The sequence below is a fragment of the Ipomoea triloba genome, chromosome 2, assembly GCF_003576645.1.
Source record: "Ipomoea triloba cultivar NCNSP0323 chromosome 2, ASM357664v1".
Taxonomy (NCBI): domain Eukaryota; kingdom Viridiplantae; phylum Streptophyta; class Magnoliopsida; order Solanales; family Convolvulaceae; genus Ipomoea; species Ipomoea triloba.
Genome location: NC_044917.1, coordinates 1,201,087 through 1,218,886, shown reverse-complemented (window position 1 = coordinate 1,218,886; position 17,800 = coordinate 1,201,087). Strand labels below are relative to the sequence as shown.

The following is a 17,800-nucleotide window of genomic DNA, read 5'->3' as shown; positions in this document are numbered from 1 at the left end:
GGTCACCAAGTTAATTGGTTAAAATCTTGCATGGAATATGGTGTGCCCATAATTGAGGATTTTGCACCCTGCTTTCCTATTAACGATGCAGACTCTTATGTTCTTTGCTTCATTACTAAGGGTATTTTTTAAGATTTGTTTAAAGAATCACTATATTTGATGAAATATTGAGTTGGAGGAAGATTCGGAGTGGTTAGGTTGATATTTAGAGATCGAGCTGAGGTGTGAAGGGTAGTTGGATGGCCCGGGGTGTGCAGCATAGTGCTTGGCATGTAGATGTTTAATGGAGGAGAAATCTTATTTAAGACTTGTTTTCAACAGTAGAGTGGGGGTTTGATTTCTATCACTAAAATTAGGGTTTGGGTTTAGATTGTGTTGACTTCCGTCACGAATATTGAGAGTTTAGATTTAGGTGGGGTCCTTGTGCACAGAAATGTATAATTCAGTGTTAAGGCGAGTTCATAGGGTCACTAGATATAATCCGGCAAAGTGAACATCTCAAGTTCATAATCCGATCAAACCATTTCCATTTTTTATCCTAAAATTATCTAGTGTTGTAGTGGACCTAAAATTAAATAACACCATCAATACAAAACAATTTTTTTTTCTTCTATAAATAACTTAATTCAACATACTCTCATTTTTTGAACTAGATACAAAATAAAACCCGAAAAAAGTAACGTGTTTCGTTCTGTTTATACAGTCTTAGTGTTCCATCGAACTATACACGAAAACGAAAATCTGAAAAAGGGTATGTAAAACCATGGACAACAATAACCTTACAAGTCACATAATTATACAACATATACAACAAGAAGCAGGGGGGCAGTCATATGTTGTTTTTTCCTTATCCCTGTTGTTTGGAACAGCACAGTTCACAGCAGGCAAGGCAACCTAAACATGCTAATGAACCAAGAAGCTGTGTCATTACCACTGCGCACTGGTCATTAATCTTTGAACACATCTGGATGCAGCACATACAACAGCACTTATCACACAGCATTCTGCAACAGTTGGATGCTGCTTGCACAAACATCTCTGCTGCTTCTGGTTTCGATGTGGAACCGGGAGGAGTGTTTTCAGCTGTGGCAGTAAGGTCCCCGAACCCAAGTCCAAGATTTCGGAGCATTATAGCCTTCTGCAGTTTAGGGTCTTCCGTTTTCTGTGGATTGGAATAGAACCATTGCAGTATTGCACCAAAACGAAAGCAAAAGAAGAACAGATCAGTTGAAGTCAGATGATGGGTATTTCTAAAATAACAAATTTTTTTCGTTCACGAATCACGAGATGAACTGATGAAATGCTAGGTCAGTACTTCCCTAAAGATTAAAGCTTGATGACATGGCAGAAAGATGAGTCTGTTGCTCTACAAATAGATAAAATTTCCATTTATTTGTACTGGTAACAATACCTTATTTACTTTGGATGGCTCTGTGGTTTCTTTTGTTTTCTCAGTTCCTATCAATGCCATGTTTGTATATTCAGAAAGAATACCATGTTGTACACTCATCCTTGCTATCTGCAAATGAAGAAACCTCGTCATTACCATAATTGCAACCAAAAGTAAGCAGTCATGTTTCTGCAATAGGGCGTAATTAACAGTGTAATAACCTTCTCCTCAAGCTTCTTGTTTTTGGTAAACCATGCCTCGGCTGTGAGTATCTCAATTTGCTGCTTTGCAAGCACCTACGGAGCAATGGATTATAAATTAATAACAAATGCAATATGAAGAAACACCCTTCCTTAAGGAGGGGTCGATATGGTGCAAGTTTGGGGATAGGCAAAAAGTTTGGCTTCCACTTCTGCTTTACGGGTAATTTTTGTGGATAGAGGGAAAAGTTCTGCGAGTTTACCTTAGAAAGAGGTATTTCCTTTGCTTCTTGCGCCTTCAGGTGTACAGAGAAGTTGCTCATGTCTGCAAGGATACCTCGAGCTTCAAGGTTCTCGGGAAATTCTCCACTGTATCTGCCCGAGAGAACCAATGGGCCTTCAAGTGAAAGGTCTGGGATTTGAGGTGGATATACCTATCATGAAATTGTGTAAAAACCAGCATTCCCATTAGGCAACTTTAGACGATTATACATTGGGAAAAACTTCTGTTACTGATGTTTACCATTCCCATAGTTTTTCTTTGATAAGTATGAAAGGAACATTGCCATTATTACGATCAGTTCAAGAAGTTCGAGTAAGAATACGCTTAACCTTACCTCAAAGTCTTGAAGATCAAGACTTTCAAAGTCGATAGCAATGTCTGCAAGGATAATGGATGATGCTCTGGCAAATAGGCCTTCCACTCGAGCCTCGGTTGAATCTGAAACGCCAAACATGCATCAGATCTCACGTTACAGCTGCAGCTGACACAACTCATGCATAACAGAAAAAAAAAACGCAGAAATGCATCTTCATCATCAACAATTACAGGTTTAGGCGATAATGGCAATCTCATTTCTCACAATATGCAGCATTACTTTACAGCAAAACATAATAACCAGCAAGAGTTATAACCTAGTAACCACTCCTGACCCATAATCCAAGGCATTTACCTAGCAGGCTAAATTCAATTATAGCGGGGATGAATCAGGCAGTCAGTTTAGCATTTATAGTTACGCATCTTTCACATGTAAAGGCCACAGAGGAACTTACCTGCATCATAAGCAGCATCGTAGAAGCCACCGCTCAATATAGACAGCATGCGCAGAAAATAGTGGTTGCAGAATGATCCTGAAAATTTTCGTGCAACCAGGTATTAATTTAATGAAACTTCAGAAGCAATATCAATTTCAGCAAGTATAAATATCTCCAAGATATTGGAGCAATCAATATCAATATCACCGGTAATTGTATGGAGTTCATTCTAATAATGCATACCAATGCCAAGTGTGTAAATCCTTGGGGAGATTGTCCTCCCTCTCGTTGGATGGCTCTTCATAACATCACAGATTTGTCTTTCATCTTCAACAGACCCATCGGTAATGAGGAAAATAATAGGGACAGCTTTGTTTGTATTAGATAGCATCTCAATGGCCTGACCAAGTAAATGTTAAGAGTGCTTTAATGCCATTTTCACAAACAATAATACATGTATAACTCAAATAGAACAAACGAACACATTTTAAGCTACACTATACGAGTGCATCTCATCAATTTTCAGTATATTTGGCATGATTTAGAAGAAAAGAAGGTAAAGGGCTATTGTTAACTTTTGTTTCATTATCAACCCCGAGAATCCTACAAAGTGGAAAATAAAGAAACACCGCTGCCAATGTGATTTGGTGGAATCCAATGAGAATAGTTAAGGGTGTAACCTGATTTAGTGGATTCAAAATATTTGTCCCACCATCAGCAACAAAATTCGTGTTAATCCACTGAATAGCACTTTCAATAGCTTCCTCCGTTGCCAACTCTAAAGATGATGAAAACAGAAAAGTTTCGCCATTGAAGGCTATTATACTGAACAAGTCTTGAGAGTCGAGCTTTGACAGAGCTATCAATAGCACACTTTTGGTATCCTCAAGAGGTTTTCCTCTCATGCTCCCGCTTATATCGACAACAAACACAACTTCCTTTCTGAAAACCTATCAAACAAATCAAAAAACAGTGAGAACCCACCTCTCCCAGTTGCCCTAGAACTAAAATCAAGTAGGCATACTAAAATCAAATTGACCACTGAGTAGAACAATTCTTTAGTGGAATGGATCTTCGTCGTTTACTTTCCACCAGAAATGTATTCTCAGGCTAAAGGTTTAACAAACCTTTTTACTCTGCTTGTTTCCTGGAAAAAGATAGCAACAGAACGTCTTCTTATTATCATTGTCAAGTGCTAATGGGGACTGCAAAAGCACACCACCATAGATTTGGCTCGATGACACCTGAAGATATGAAGAAGCAACAAGCAAAATAACTTTTTCAGGCAACTGGGAGAAATAAAAAAATATGCAGCAGTGTCAGATTGAAGTTCCATAGAGCCAAAATGAAAAGCACTTAAGAAATTAGATTGCAGAATGATCAAACTTTAACATGCTTAACATGGAAATTTGAATATGACCTTTCTATGAGTCGAAAGCCAGTTACAACACTAAAGTTAGAGCAATGATCACTACATCTCATTAATGCACAAGTAAAACAAAAACAGAAACAAAATAAACTTACAGAGTAAGTAAAAACAAAGTCGTGAATGGACCAGTTGAGAACTTCTGATTCATACAAAAAGCCCAAATTCCCAGCTAGGCGACGCACTTCCTAAAATATCATAATTAAGAAAATTATGATCACAGTTGCTATCAAGTATTCAATCAGAAAACTTTTGTACATAAACTAAAAAGACCAGGCACCTTGAGATGATGACTACTTGTCCTACACAAAATTTCAGTTCCGGGGCCATAGTTAACATTTAGCTCTATCTTTTCCTTTTTCGATATTTTCTTGCCAGCAGGAGTGACATATTCCGGGAAACTGAACGGGATGTTCAGGGTAAACTGCCCATCATGGTACAGTAACTTCTGAGACCATCTGATAGTGACTAAAAGATTGGTTCCCCCATCAATCTGAAAATGGAAGTTCACATCTTAAAATGAAAAAATAACATAAAATTAAACTGAACTATAGCATGCCATCTTGGATGCATTTCTTTTACCTCTGGTATTTTGAGGGTAAAAATGTTGGGCTTCAAATAGTACCCATCCTCAAATTTGGCTGTCTTGTCTGTTTCCTTTTCATCATCTACAGCAACCAGTTCAGTATGGTAATGTTTCCTGGGCACCTCAACCTCAACACCTAGAATCAAACCCTGTTAGCCAAATAACTCATCACTTTGAGGACAAAAAACAAAGGGAAATAAACAGCATTCCCAGTCTAAGATAACTAGCAAAATACATGAAAAGCATAGACAGGTGCTGACCATGTGGTAACTTTCATTATCATTGAACAAAAGGACTGGAGAATGTAAAGATATGACCTTTAAAAGGACTAAGAAAAACCCAGACACAGCCATGACCACTCTACCTATCTCCTCAAGATGATGAAGCTCTCAAGATTCAACAATAAAAAGAAAAATAGTGTAAGAATACACAAAAGAACAAAAAATTCATTTCTTACCAATATATTATTCTTTGAAATATAAGGTGTTATCCCTTAACTTCATTTTTTATTTCATCAGCTCATAAGTGTCCTAAGTAGATCTTAACTGTATAGGCCTAATCCCTTAACTTCATTTCTTTTTACTACTCAAGTATTTTCTATGTAACATAGAGGGGATGCTCAGAAACCGGAGATTTCCCCAGCTTCATAGAAAAATGGAAAATAATTTACAAAGAAAAGCCGTGCTCTTTTTCAATAAAAACTGAAACTTTGACCCGACATTGAAAGAATGATTGTACAAACTACTACAAATTTCATAATTGAAACCTTTCTAGTCTTATCTCAAACGTTAATTTAAACATTATTTTTTAAAATTAAAAAAAAAAAACATTTTTACGTATATGTATATATAAACTTTTTTATATTTTTTTTTACCGTCACTCCATAGTCCATCAACCGTTAAAAAAAATACATCTACTTATTAATTAAATATTATAACGTAAAAATCTGAAAATTAAGACTTAAGAGGAAAATTTTAAATATGATCTTCAAATATTACTGCAGTAATTTGAAACTTTTTTTTAATAATTTAAAAACAAAACAGTGAGTAAAGTAGTAAATTGTAAGCTTTGCCTGTTCGCCCATTGGAATGGCAATACGACAATCGCAGCAGCGGCTGCCCATGACGCAGTGCACGCGCCAGGATCCGGTGACGGTGACGAACGCCGTGTCCAGATAACACTCGGCGGCGAGAGAAATGGTGTTCATCTGCAGAGGAATTAGCGCGGGAGGGTCGCATCTGCCGTGAACGTGAGGCTGGTAGCTCGGAACGTCCGGATTGTCCACCACGCCGGGGTTCTCAATTACGGCGTAGAGCATTGGAGCTGAGGGAAGGTAGGAGTGAGCCGACTTCTCCATGGACGTCATCGGCCTCGGCGGCGCCACTGCCCTGTCCTTTCCGAAGTTTATCCGCTTCGAAAGCCGCAGGCCGTCCTCCACGGCGCCGGCGAATTCCCCCGCCATTAAGGTCTTCGAATTAGGGTGAGATCGCCGGAATCCTGGTTCGTTGTCGCCTTTTTATTTCGTCGACTCGTTGACCGGTTTATGTTTCGTGTATGAAAAACAATACTAAAAAAACCGGACTAACAGCGCCACGGTCAAGGCTCAGGCTCCGTTATCCGGCCGGTTCGGTAATCTTATTTTGTCACATTTAATTTCCCATCATACTGAACAACTGTTTTTTTACAAAGGCATTTAATAAACTTCATCATTAATGAACCGTCCCATCTTCTCATGTAGAGATGTCAATGGGGCGGGCCATACTCCCATTTCCGCCCCCAACTTTCTGCCTCATTTTCCGTCTATCTCCATTCCTATTCATTTCGAAATGGGGAGTTAGGTTTTTCATCGAATATGGATACAATTAATATCTTTATTGTTATGTTTACAATTTTTTTTATAAAAATGTGCACAATAATTTCATGTTCAATTCATCATATCATATAATAGTTGTAAGTGTCAAAGACTTTGGTCTAGTGACACTTGATTTAGATTTTTATGTGGAAGGGAATGGATTCGAGTCTCAGTTAAGGTGACTAGTTGTAGGCATTTTTATAAAGTAGAGACACAATATTGTATATACTCAAATCTAAATATCCAATATTTGTGGAATTGTGGAGGGTCAAACTCTATCACATTGTTGAAAACAAGTCTTAAGCTAGAATTATTACCTATTTAGATCAATGACTTGGCGCTTACTTGTCTTCTCTATGCAATTTGCTTATAGGGCGGGGTGGGGAAGGGGCAATCATTATTGCGTGGACCATACTATTAAATAATGCACATTCAATATAAAAATAATATACATTTAGTATAAAAATAATGTACATTATATTCAGGGGATGTACATTATTTGTGTACTAAATGTACATTATTTTTACTATAAAAATAATGTACATTCAGTACAAAAATAATGTACATTTAGTACATTAAAAATGTACATTTTTAATGTATTAAATGTACATTATTTTTGTGCTGAATGTACATTATTTTTATACTATAAAAAAAAATGTACATTCAATACACAAATAATGTACATCCCCTGAATATAATGAACATTATTTTTATACTGAATGTACATTATTTTTATATTGAATGTGCATTATTTAATAGTATGGTCCACACAACTGCGTGGACCATGGTCCACACAATAATGATTAGTACGGTGAAGGCAAATTATTGTGTGGAGCATGGTCCACACAGCTGTGTGGACCATAATAAAATGTACATATTTAATGTACAAAATGTGCATTATTTTTGTATTGAATGTACATTATTTTTATAATATAAAAATAATGTACATTCAGTACACAAATAATGTACATCCCTTGAATATAATGTACATTATTTTTATACTAAATGTACATTATTTTTTTATATTGAATGTGCATTATTTAATAATATGGTCCATACAATAATGATTGGTACTGTGAATTCTGTTTCAATATATAGAATTTAACTTCATAAAGTACAGAATTTAGGTTCATAATGGACAAAATTATATAACTGATGACACATAAACATTTAACATAATACACAAACATACTGAAGCACAAAGAGTCAACAGATACCTCCACCGAGGCTCGAACCCACTCCCTTCCACATGGGAATGTACACCGGATGTCGCTTGACCATAAGATCTTTGGCATATATAATTTTTATTTATTATATTGTGTTCATGCATATATATATTATGAATATGAATTTCTATACCTTATAAAGTTAAATTCTGTGTATTCCACAGTTGATTTACTAACCCTTTTGGAGCTATGGGTTGTGATTCGTACTCTAGGACTCAACAATGCGGTTGTTTGGGAAAGAACTATGGGGTTGTTTTTGTTAATTTGATAAAGTATTGGGGCTACAAAGAGATTAAAGGAAAAAACGAGGCACTAAAACGTGGTCAAGTTCTGACCGTCATGTTCGACTATCTCTGAACTCTGAAGCCGCTTCGACTTTGGCCGCCGCCGAGATTCCCCATCGCCGCCGTGACCTATCGATTCACGGCAATAATCTTTACAGTGTTTACAAGCCTCGGTAGAACACCTCAATTATGCTGCTAATGATTAGGTCAGGGCGACAAAATGCCAGAAGCTTGATCTCTCCACCGCCCACAAACAGCAATACCAATAAAGTTTTCTTCTTTCTATTATACTCCACCAAAGCCGCCGCCGAGTCTATTTTAACCTCTCAACCCTACCAGTTTTCTTCACAGGAGTGCTTTCATTCATCAGCCTCATGTTCCAGCTCTATTCACACTTCAAATGCCGGCGTTTTCCAGCTCAAGGATGTGGTTTTGTCGTTTAAAGAGTGGTTCCAGAGTAGGTTAAACCCGGATTTCGATCGAATCTTCGAAATCTTACGGACCAAAGACGAGGCGTCGGCGGATTTAGCTTTGTCCCGGTTCAATCTCCGTCTCTCGGAATCGTTAGTTCTTGAGATTTTGAACTATGAGAAGGGTAAAGATGTGCTGTCTTGTTTGAAGTTCTTCGATTGGGCGGGTCGGCAACCCGGGTTCTACCATACACAGGCCACATTCTCTGCAATTTTCAAGATTCTCTCCAAAGCCAAGCTCACTACCTTGATGATTGAGTTCTTGGAGAAGTACGCCAAGCAGAGGTATATTCACAGATTGAGATTTTACAACACTTTGGTGATTGGGTACTCGATTGCTGGGAAGCCAGAAGTTGCACTCCAGCTGTTCGGTAGAATGCGGTTTACAGGTGCTGATTTGGACTATTTCGCTTATCATGTGCTGCTCAATGCGCTAGTGGAGGATGGATTTTATGATGCTGTTGAGATGGTTTTGAGGGAGATTAAGCTCCATGGGTTTGAGAATTCGGTCACACATTCCATATTTGTGAAGAGTCTTTGTAAGCGAAGGGAGCTGGATAAGGCTGAAGCTTACATTAGGGGTTTGTTAGGAAATGGAGGAGCTGGTTTGAGTGGCATTGTTGTGGCCACTGTTGTGGATGCTCTTTCTAAGAACGGACATTTTGAGAAGGCTGGATCGTTGGTTGAAGAGTTTCGTGAGTCCGGTTTGGTCTCTATGGAGCATGCTTATGGTGCGTGGATTAACAACCTTGTTAAGGCGGGGAAGCTGGATGGGGCTTTAGAGTTTCTGAAAAATAGGAATGTGGTTGATGGGCATGTTCCTCGTGTTTTCAGATATAACGCTTTAGTTTGTAAGCTTTTAAGGGAGAATAGACTTGAAGAGGTTTATGACTGGTTAATGGAGATGAAGGATCAAGGTATATCTCCAGATGAGGTCACCATGAATGTTACAGTATGCTTCTTTTGTAAGGTGGGAATGGTTGATGTAGCTTTGGAACTGTATGATGCAAGATCTGAGTTTGAGCTCTCTGTAAATAGTATGGCTTATAATTATCTTATAAACACTCTCTTGGGTGATTCAAGTAATGATGATGCCTGTCGTGTGCTGAGAAATGGAATTGAACAAGGTTATTTTCCAGGTAGAAGGACCTTTTCGATTATTGCCAATTCTCTTTGCAAAGAGGGGAAGCTTGATAGGGTGAATGAGTTGATTCTCGCTGCTCTAGACCACAATCACATGCCCAGCGATATGATGTACAACAGGTTCATATCAGCTCTGTGTAGAGCCCACAGAGTGGAAGATGGCTTCTTGCTACATGAACAGCTCAGCCGATTAAATAGGGTTACAAGCAGGAATACTTATTTTGACTTAATTAGTGGCTGCGTCAAGTCAAGTAGGGCAGATATTGCAGCAAGATTACTTATAGAAATGCAAGAAAATGGTCACAGTGCTAACAGCCAGTTATACAGAGCAGTTATTTGCTGTTTATGTCAATTGAATAATCCAGAAAAGCAATTTTTCAGGTTGATGGAGATGCAGTTGTCCCGATTTGAGCCTACTTGTAAAAATTACAATTTCTTCATTGATGGAGCTGGGCATGCTGGAAAACCTGAGCTGGCTAAAGAAGTATATGAAATGATGGAGAAAGCTGGTGCAGTACCAACTTTGAATTCTCATGTGCTGCTGTTACACAGTTATTTGAAAAATGGACGGATTTCAGAAGCTTTAAACTTCTTTTATGATTTAACCAAGAGAGGCAAAACATCCCGGAAACTTTGGCACTGCATGATTGTTGGCCTTTGCAAAGTGGGCAATCATCAACATGCATGGGATGTATTCTGGAAGATGAGGGCAGAAGGGAAGAAACCAAGTATGGAATCTTATGAGGAACTTGTGAATTTGTTGTGCTCACATAAAGAATACTATTGGGCTTTGGTTGTTGTTGATGATTTGCTGCGAAGTGGTCGAAAGGTTTCTTCATTTATTGGCAATGTGCTTTTATTACATTCTTTAAGGACTAAAAAGCTTTATGACCTTTGGTTGAACTCAAGAAATGATCAAAATACAACAATTAAGAGCTTGAAATTAGGCAAGCTGATAGAGAAATTTTCTGGTTGTAGTAGCACGAGCATGGATATTAATGAAATTGAAGAACTAATTCAGCAATGCTTTCCTCTTGATATCTACACCTACAATCTGTTGTTGAGAAGATTAAGTATGTGTGAGGTTGATTATGCTTGTGGTTACTTTAATACTTTACGTAAAAAAGGATATGAGCCAAATAGGTGGAGTTATGATATAATAGTACATGGCTTGTCAAAATGTGGTCGGACTTCCGAAGCAAGGAAGTGGATTGCAGAAATGCTTGGCAAAGGATATGATCTAACAGAGGCAACTGAAGCCATGGTCTAATATATTCAGAAGTTTCCTTTTTCTGTTCATGAGACTTCTAATGATATTGCTCCTCCTAGCACTGCTTGTAGCTTGGTGAGTTCACTTTTCTCTTTAAATACATGTTTATTCCATGTTTTCTTTAAATGAAGTTCAATTAGATGATCTTGTGATAGTTCTGCAATGGTTATCCAAACAATTTTGCTCATATTGGTTCTTCTGAAATGATGAGGAATTCTCTAAATAGTTTATTGTCATTTTATTGCCATAGATATATGTTACTTTAAGACTAATAATACAAAATCTTGAACTTTCTCAACATATTATTTGCTTTCATATCTTATAGGTGTTATATCAATTAGGAAAATTTGTCTGGAGCTAAAATCTTCTTACTTGATTTATATACAAGTTGTATGCTTGCATTTTCATTTTGGCTGGGTGGGAGGGGCTATGATTTGGGGCAATTGAGAGTACCTGTGTTCTTGAGAATCTGCATTTCGGAGCACTTCCTTAATGTCTCTCTTTGCAACAGAATCAATACAATACTCATGATTTGCCTGCCTTGAAGCATGTTTTAAGTAAATATTTATTTGCTTCTTAATAATCTCCTATTGTATATATCCAGTTGGTGAGTTTCACTTCTGCACCAAACTAGGCTAAGCATCTGACTGAACCTTTTACCAAACTGTTACATTAATAAACATAAGTTTCTGGAGTGATGTCTATATCTAAATTGCCCATTGAACTACATAAGTGTTGACTTCTTAAATTTGTTAGTCTGTACTGTCTGTGGTGTCAGTTCAGTAGTTATTATGTTCCAAGCATTTAGTGTCTTTTGGTAAAGAGAACTAGGATGCAATCTGAGATTTTCGAGGGCAGAGGGAACAGGATCAAATTATGTTTTATTTGTAGAGTAGTTCTGAACATGTTATGTTTATAGTGGTTCTCTCATTGAATTTTATCTGAATTCATTCAAACTATTGATTAGAGTTAAAATGATCTATTATGCCTCTTTCAGTGAAGCAATGGAATCTTTTAATTTGGACCTCTAATATCATTGTTGAGATGCATAAAAATTTTGAAAATAAAATATATGCTCGTAGTTTCTATAAAAAGTGGACCTCAAATATTGTTGGAAAGATATAAATTTTTGGAAAAGCACTGATTTTTCGTAATATTGTTTCTTGAGCAAGATACATTTGGTACTTGGTCCACATTCAGGACAATATGCCATTTTTGGTTCCTTTGGTATAGTGATACGATAAGGGATGCCTAGTTTCATATACAATTATACATTCAATGTCTAATAATGAACATGAAAGGCTAAATTTTGTGTCATCTGCAATTCTGCAAAGTACATGTTTACATGGATTCTTTAATGACAGGAAGATACACATTTTCATCCTTGGTTCTAGTAGATACCACTTTAGTTTTTTGCTTTGAAGTCGATTTATTTACTGGGAAAAATCAATGGTAGGTGGAGGATGTGAAGTTGATACACGAAAGCAAGTTGGCAAAGCCGTGGCAGAAGAAATCTGGTACAAGAAAGAGCACTCCAATCGTCACCCTTTGCATCTGCTTGGACTGACTTGGCTACAACAGCGAAATTTCTTCATGGTTGTGTTTGTAAAGTCTGTAAAGTTTATAGATTGAGATACAGGTGATGCAGACTCGCCCACAACAGCTCTCTGGCATTGCAATAAAGAGCCCTTGAAAGTGGCTGAAAAGTTTTTGAAGGTTAACATTGCTCCTGTGGTTTCATGTGAATAAAACCATTTCTTATCCAATAAAAAAAAAAGAGAAAAAAGAGACATATGAAGAAGTCTGTTCCTCTAACACTATAGGCTTTTGGTGGTTTATATCTATGCCACCTTAATGTCTTGGGTGTGGAGCTTCATCAATTATTTTAAAATTCTCTAATCCTGAAATGAATTTTTGTTAGCTGTTATCACTAGCCTTTGAGAAAAGCCATGTTTGTAGTATAGGCATAGCACTCAAAATAAAATCTCTGCTTCAGATCAGATATGTTGTAGTTCTTGCTATTTTTCGTTATCATCATTATTATCAGTAATGAGATCCTTAGTCAAAAATGGAAATGTGAACCCATATAAATTTTATTAACTATTGCTAATTAAGAAAAAATTTGTGATAAAGAATTGTTGTTAGATTGTACTGGATAATCGATAAAATCATCATGTATATCATATTGTCAAATTGTACTCCATAAAATCGTACGTGTATATCATATGTGACTGTACCACATTATACCATATATAAATTGTACGAATACAGTTAGCACCATAAAAAGTTCACTTTAAAAGTAAGTGTAGTCTCAGTCAATTGTACTATTCATTTGCAACTAATCATCTTATCATCAATGGAATAGAAAAATATTGGTGAAGTAGAAATTTTACAATGAGAAGGCCAGAAGACAGTGATGTTATTGTTTATTGCTAGAAGAATAATAGGGGCTAGTCCTATATATTTCCTCATGATGGGTACAGAAAGACACTCGTATACAACAGATCGAACTCTAGTGTAATGAAATAGCTAAAATCAGCTATAATAGAGCAAAATGGGCTACCACTACTGGATAGTCACATAAATTATGTATGAAAAGCATCAGAAAAGCTTTGCTCAGGCCTGATAAGATGCCTGTATTATATCTGACATGGATATAGTTGTTCAGTAAAGACTTTTTGTTTGTACCTGTCAGGTTGGGATGTTGGGGTGGATTAGAGTTGGGCGAAAAGCATTTCATTCCATGTATCCGGAACGCCAGGCATGCACCAATGCAAGCAATCCTGCACTCCAGGTGTTGCTTTAATGCTGTATCGAGAAATGTGGCCTTCGTCTCTCAGCTGAGACACTGCTGTAATGTCCAAAAGTTTAACATTGGTTCCTTTTACTGCCCCTGCTGCAGAAGAATCACTAGATTCGTCTTGTAAAACTTCCAGGGCAGAGTGTGGGGTGGTGTTGTCGCAGGTGCCCCCAGTGTTCCAATCTCCGTTGAAGAAATGCCTGGGTGATATTGTGCGATAGAATGCTTTCAGGCCAGGATACTTAGGCAGCTGTGAGTTCATCCACTTGACAATACTGTAAATTGTGAAATTCTTAGCGCCTGCAATATCTGCTATCTTCCTGTTTGTATTAGGCTTGCCCCCTACGTACATGACCCATCGATTGGCGTTAATTTTCCCCCTGTTCCAATGGTGTCCTGTGTTTAGAACAACGACATCAAAATTTGGAAGGAAACGACTCAAGAATTCTGGTGGACGATCAAGGTGCATGGCATATTCAGTAGCTCGATCTGAAGGATTGATGGGTGTCAAGCCACAAAGACTTGCAGACCAGTAGTAAAGGATAGTGCTGTTGGTGCTTGGAAATCGATAAGCCCAACCATCAGGTCGTACAGCATGGCGAGCCTTTACGAGACCATATTCATGTCCCACATTAAGAACATCGGTTCTCTCTTCACCACCAGTAATCATACACATTAGTGATTGGAATTGCTGTCTACCTAATGAATCCCCTATGAAGGCCAAAGTTTTGTTCTCCATCCTGAAAGCATCAAGTTTAAAGAATTCTTTTGTCAACGATTAAAAAAAAAAAAGGCCAATAGATTATTGGTTAGGCAATGTCATAGGGATCATGAGAAGAAATAGCACCAACTGATAAATAGGCTTGGTCGATGCTGAAGCACTAGCAAAGATTATTCTTTTCAATGTAAATACGAGTTTGACTGGTTGGATATGAAATTTCTAAGGAAACCAACTATTTTACCTTTTAAGGAATTTAGAACCTGTGAACTCTTCCATCTCACAATCTTTAGGTTTCCAACGTAATTTCTCATATTCAAAATCTGTGCGCTGTGTCAAGCGGCAAGCCCACATGGATGACAACCATTGCTTACAGCCAAATCCAGAATATAAAGGGCGATTATCATCCTTGATCCATTTACCTTTGGCAAAATTACAATCTGAAAATTAAAAAAATAAAAATAAAAAATTAGCATTTAATTTGTACATGAAAACCAGATCTATTATCTATCAACTTGTCAGGATGGACAATTGGCCAAATCTATCAATGTGCAAAACCAAATCTAGGAACTTAGCTTCTCTAAGATTTGTTGAAGTGAGTTACTTTCAAACCAAGACTAGCTTTACTTATTATAGAAATAAAAGAAACCTTTCTTTTCTGGATGAGTTGTCAAATTTTCTCTATGTTGTCCTTTGAAATAATTCTCTGTGGTTAGAGAATGCAATGGAGCATTGGAGTCTTTTTCTTCATTTGAATTATTTTTTCCTCCTGAAACTTCTGCTTTATCTGCTTCTTTAGCTCCTGAAACTTCTGCTTCTTTAGTGACTCTAAGAGGACTATCTGAAAAATCACAAAGTTGGAAAAGAATTAAAAAGGGATGCACAAGCATCAAATCACAGCATAGAACCAGATTATGTATAAACTGAAATAAGCATAATACAAAGTGTCTCAACAAAAGAATTCATCCAGTTTAAGTAGTCAGTAAAACCAAGCAAAAACTGCCACCAATTATTAATTCAGGAAAACTGAGGCAACATAATAAAAAGTGTCTCAACAAATGTATTTGTCCAATTGTGTGTCATCCCTCTCGTGTAAGTAGTAACTAAAATCATTCATAATGCGCCACCATTGGTAAGAAGTATTTTGTCTTCTATTAAAATAAATATTCAGGAGTTTAGACAACTCTATCTGTTTTTATTAGACTTCAGGTACTCTTCTACTGTGGAGATAGAGATGAAGAAAAACATTCATCCATGCATTAAAAGTCTCACCTTCTACCACATCAGTTTGAGTAGTCAGCTCTTCAGTGCTCTTCCCTTGTGAGGAAGTGTTTGTATTGATAAAATTTTCTTGCAATTTAAAGCTTACACCTTCTTCTGCCTGCACAGAAGTATTTTCTTTTCCTAGATCTACTACATATTTTGTTGCCTGTTCTGTCACTGAAAAAGTAAGGATTAATTATGCACAAGAAGCTGACAATAATTTCATAGAGAGAAAAGGGCAAAGTTAAGCATCTAAAAGGCCAAACACAATGGCCTTAATATGAACCATCATTCCGAAACGCTTCAGAAGGGATAAGAAGGGGGAAAAAATGCCTTACAACTTTCAATGATTATACTGAATTGCTACTCACCAATGTAGAACTGGCTTGATACACTCATACACTAGTGCATTTTTTCTAGACGCAATTCAAGTACAGAGTGCATAGAAAAATAAAAAGAGAATGTTCTTCAAACCTGGTGGTGGACGGAAGATATTACTCTGAGATGGTATCCAAGATGAGAGAAAGGAACTTCTTGCAAATGCCAAAGTCAGGACAGTTATGCAGATGAAACCAATAAGGATGAGAGAGATCTGTGAAACCTTCAAACCTCCCTTCATCCTTAGTGCTTGCAGTTAACTGTTTCGTTTAGCTTAGCATCTGCAAACCATTGAAGGAAAATGAATATTATAGCATGCAAAAAGGTACCATTTGAATGTAATACAAAAAGTCTAGTTAGCTATTCAAGCTGATACAATGTCACCGCTATTTGGACAACAAAAATACTGCAAGAAAATACACTCTTTCAGTAGTGGACCCAATCATTTTCCATGAAAATATAGTCTTTCACAAGCATGCATTATAAGGAAATAGGCATCATAAATAAAGACTTGTGCTACTTAATTAAGCAATGGAAACCACCTTTTTCATTAATTTTGATAACCCCTCTTACCTCTCAATATAACCACTTTCCTTTAGTTTCCCATCTCTAGACATAGTTAAATTAATCACTACACCACGCAATAACACAATTAAGTAAAATAAGTTGCTCAAATCCAAAGACAACACGGATCAGACACTACTTTAAAAGCGTTGCATTCCAGTCTTTGAGACAAATAGTAGCAGAAACGTCCTGTCACAATCCGCTAAATAAATTCCCAAAAAAACTGGAAATACTAATCGCAAACTCTTATACTGAAAAAAACACTGTAGAATGGCAGATTTGGCAATAAACTCAGAAGAAAGCTCGCTCCACATAGAAAAATAAACCATACCAAAAATACAACCACGTTGTCCTTTCCTCAAAATCGGCAAAATAAATTGGCAGCCAGAAATATGCAGGCAACTGCTGAGCAACAATTTTCCTGAATATCACAAAATGCATGCAGCTCGGATCAATCATTCCTCGGATCTCGGAACCGGAACAATCACACTATTGAAATTCAAAGCTATCAACAGCTAAAGAAACAAAGCTGGAGTGATGTGAATACAGAACCTGATCAAGTGCGAAATCCGGAGGTTCGGCGATCGGATCTCCGTGCGACTGAAAGCGGAAACACAAAGCGTGTGTAACAGTGAATTCCGGCGGAGGAGTAGGAAGAGAAAATGAGACAGAACGGCCGTCCGCCGGAGAGATAACAGTGCCGGTGAGAAATCTTGGAGACAATCACGGGAACAAAATAAATTTATTTTAGTAACTCCGGATAGCAATGAATGAAAGAAATGGAAAGAGTGAGGCAAATGGTCCGCGTCTTTCTTTGTGTGTTTACTTTCTTTCCTCATTATCAATTATTATATCATTAATTAAGGTTTATCATGTGTATTGTGACCTTTGTCCAAATTATGGACTAATAATTATGTATATTCAATTAATAGATTATATAAGCCAAAGGTCTTGTGGTTAAGTGGCACTCGGTGTACATTCTCATATGAAAGTAGTGAGGTCGAATCTCAGTGGGTTGAGAACAGTATGGGATTTTACACTTGGTTTAATTAACATTGTCGGCATGGCCCGGAAACTTTTCTCTTTGAATCGCCGCTAACCTATATCATAGCAATTGACGCCCATTGTTATATTATGAATCATGTTACACCTTACATTTAGAACTCTGTTAAAAATTATATATGTGAATAATATA

General features: G+C 37.1%; 3 protein-coding genes across 5 annotated transcripts; 1 reads left to right on the top strand and 2 right to left on the bottom strand.

The window, feature by feature from the left end:
* Positions 1-588: 588 nt before the first annotated feature.
* On the bottom strand, positions 589-6,285 carry LOC116010459 (inter alpha-trypsin inhibitor, heavy chain 4-like). 2 transcript variants are annotated; one of them, XM_031249878.1, is made up of 13 exons: positions 5,710-6,285; positions 4,634-4,786; positions 4,332-4,544; positions 4,150-4,239; positions 3,753-3,869; positions 3,306-3,575; positions 2,869-3,025; positions 2,644-2,721; positions 2,208-2,311; positions 1,854-2,024; positions 1,612-1,686; positions 1,412-1,519; positions 589-1,162 (listed from the first exon to the last, which is right to left on the bottom strand). In XM_031249878.1, exons 1-13 carry the CDS (start codon positions 6,097-6,099, stop codon positions 848-850), a joined length of 2,241 nt encoding a protein of 746 aa, XP_031105738.1. In that variant the 5' UTR covers positions 6,100-6,285; the 3' UTR covers positions 589-847. The 2 variants fall into 2 exon arrangements, with proteins under 2 accessions (XP_031105738.1, XP_031105739.1); XM_031249879.1 differs by having other exon boundaries at positions 4,634-4,773; positions 5,710-6,009.
* Positions 6,286-8,057: 1,772 nt separating this feature from the next.
* Positions 8,058-12,951, top strand: LOC116005110 (pentatricopeptide repeat-containing protein At1g71210, mitochondrial). Its single transcript, XM_031245355.1, has 2 exons — positions 8,058-10,957; positions 12,339-12,951. Exon 1 carries the CDS (start codon positions 8,189-8,191, stop codon positions 10,880-10,882), a length of 2,694 nt encoding a protein of 897 aa, XP_031101215.1. The 5' UTR covers positions 8,058-8,188; the 3' UTR covers positions 10,883-10,957; positions 12,339-12,951.
* Positions 12,095-17,422, bottom strand: LOC116005119 (protein trichome birefringence-like 14). Of its 2 annotated transcripts, XM_031245375.1 has the most exons (8): positions 17,158-17,422; positions 16,937-17,026; positions 16,138-16,322; positions 15,673-15,840; positions 15,050-15,241; positions 14,645-14,840; positions 13,571-14,422; positions 12,095-12,581 (listed from the first exon to the last, which is right to left on the bottom strand). In XM_031245375.1, exons 3-7 carry the CDS (start codon positions 16,280-16,282, stop codon positions 13,597-13,599), a joined length of 1,527 nt encoding a protein of 508 aa, XP_031101235.1. In that variant the 5' UTR covers positions 16,283-16,322; positions 16,937-17,026; positions 17,158-17,422; the 3' UTR covers positions 12,095-12,581; positions 13,571-13,596. The 2 variants fall into 2 exon arrangements, with proteins under 2 accessions (XP_031101235.1, XP_031101227.1); XM_031245367.1 differs by lacking the exon at positions 12,095-12,581 and having other exon boundaries at positions 13,192-14,422; positions 17,158-17,421.
* Between the last annotated feature and the right edge of the window lie 378 nt (positions 17,423-17,800).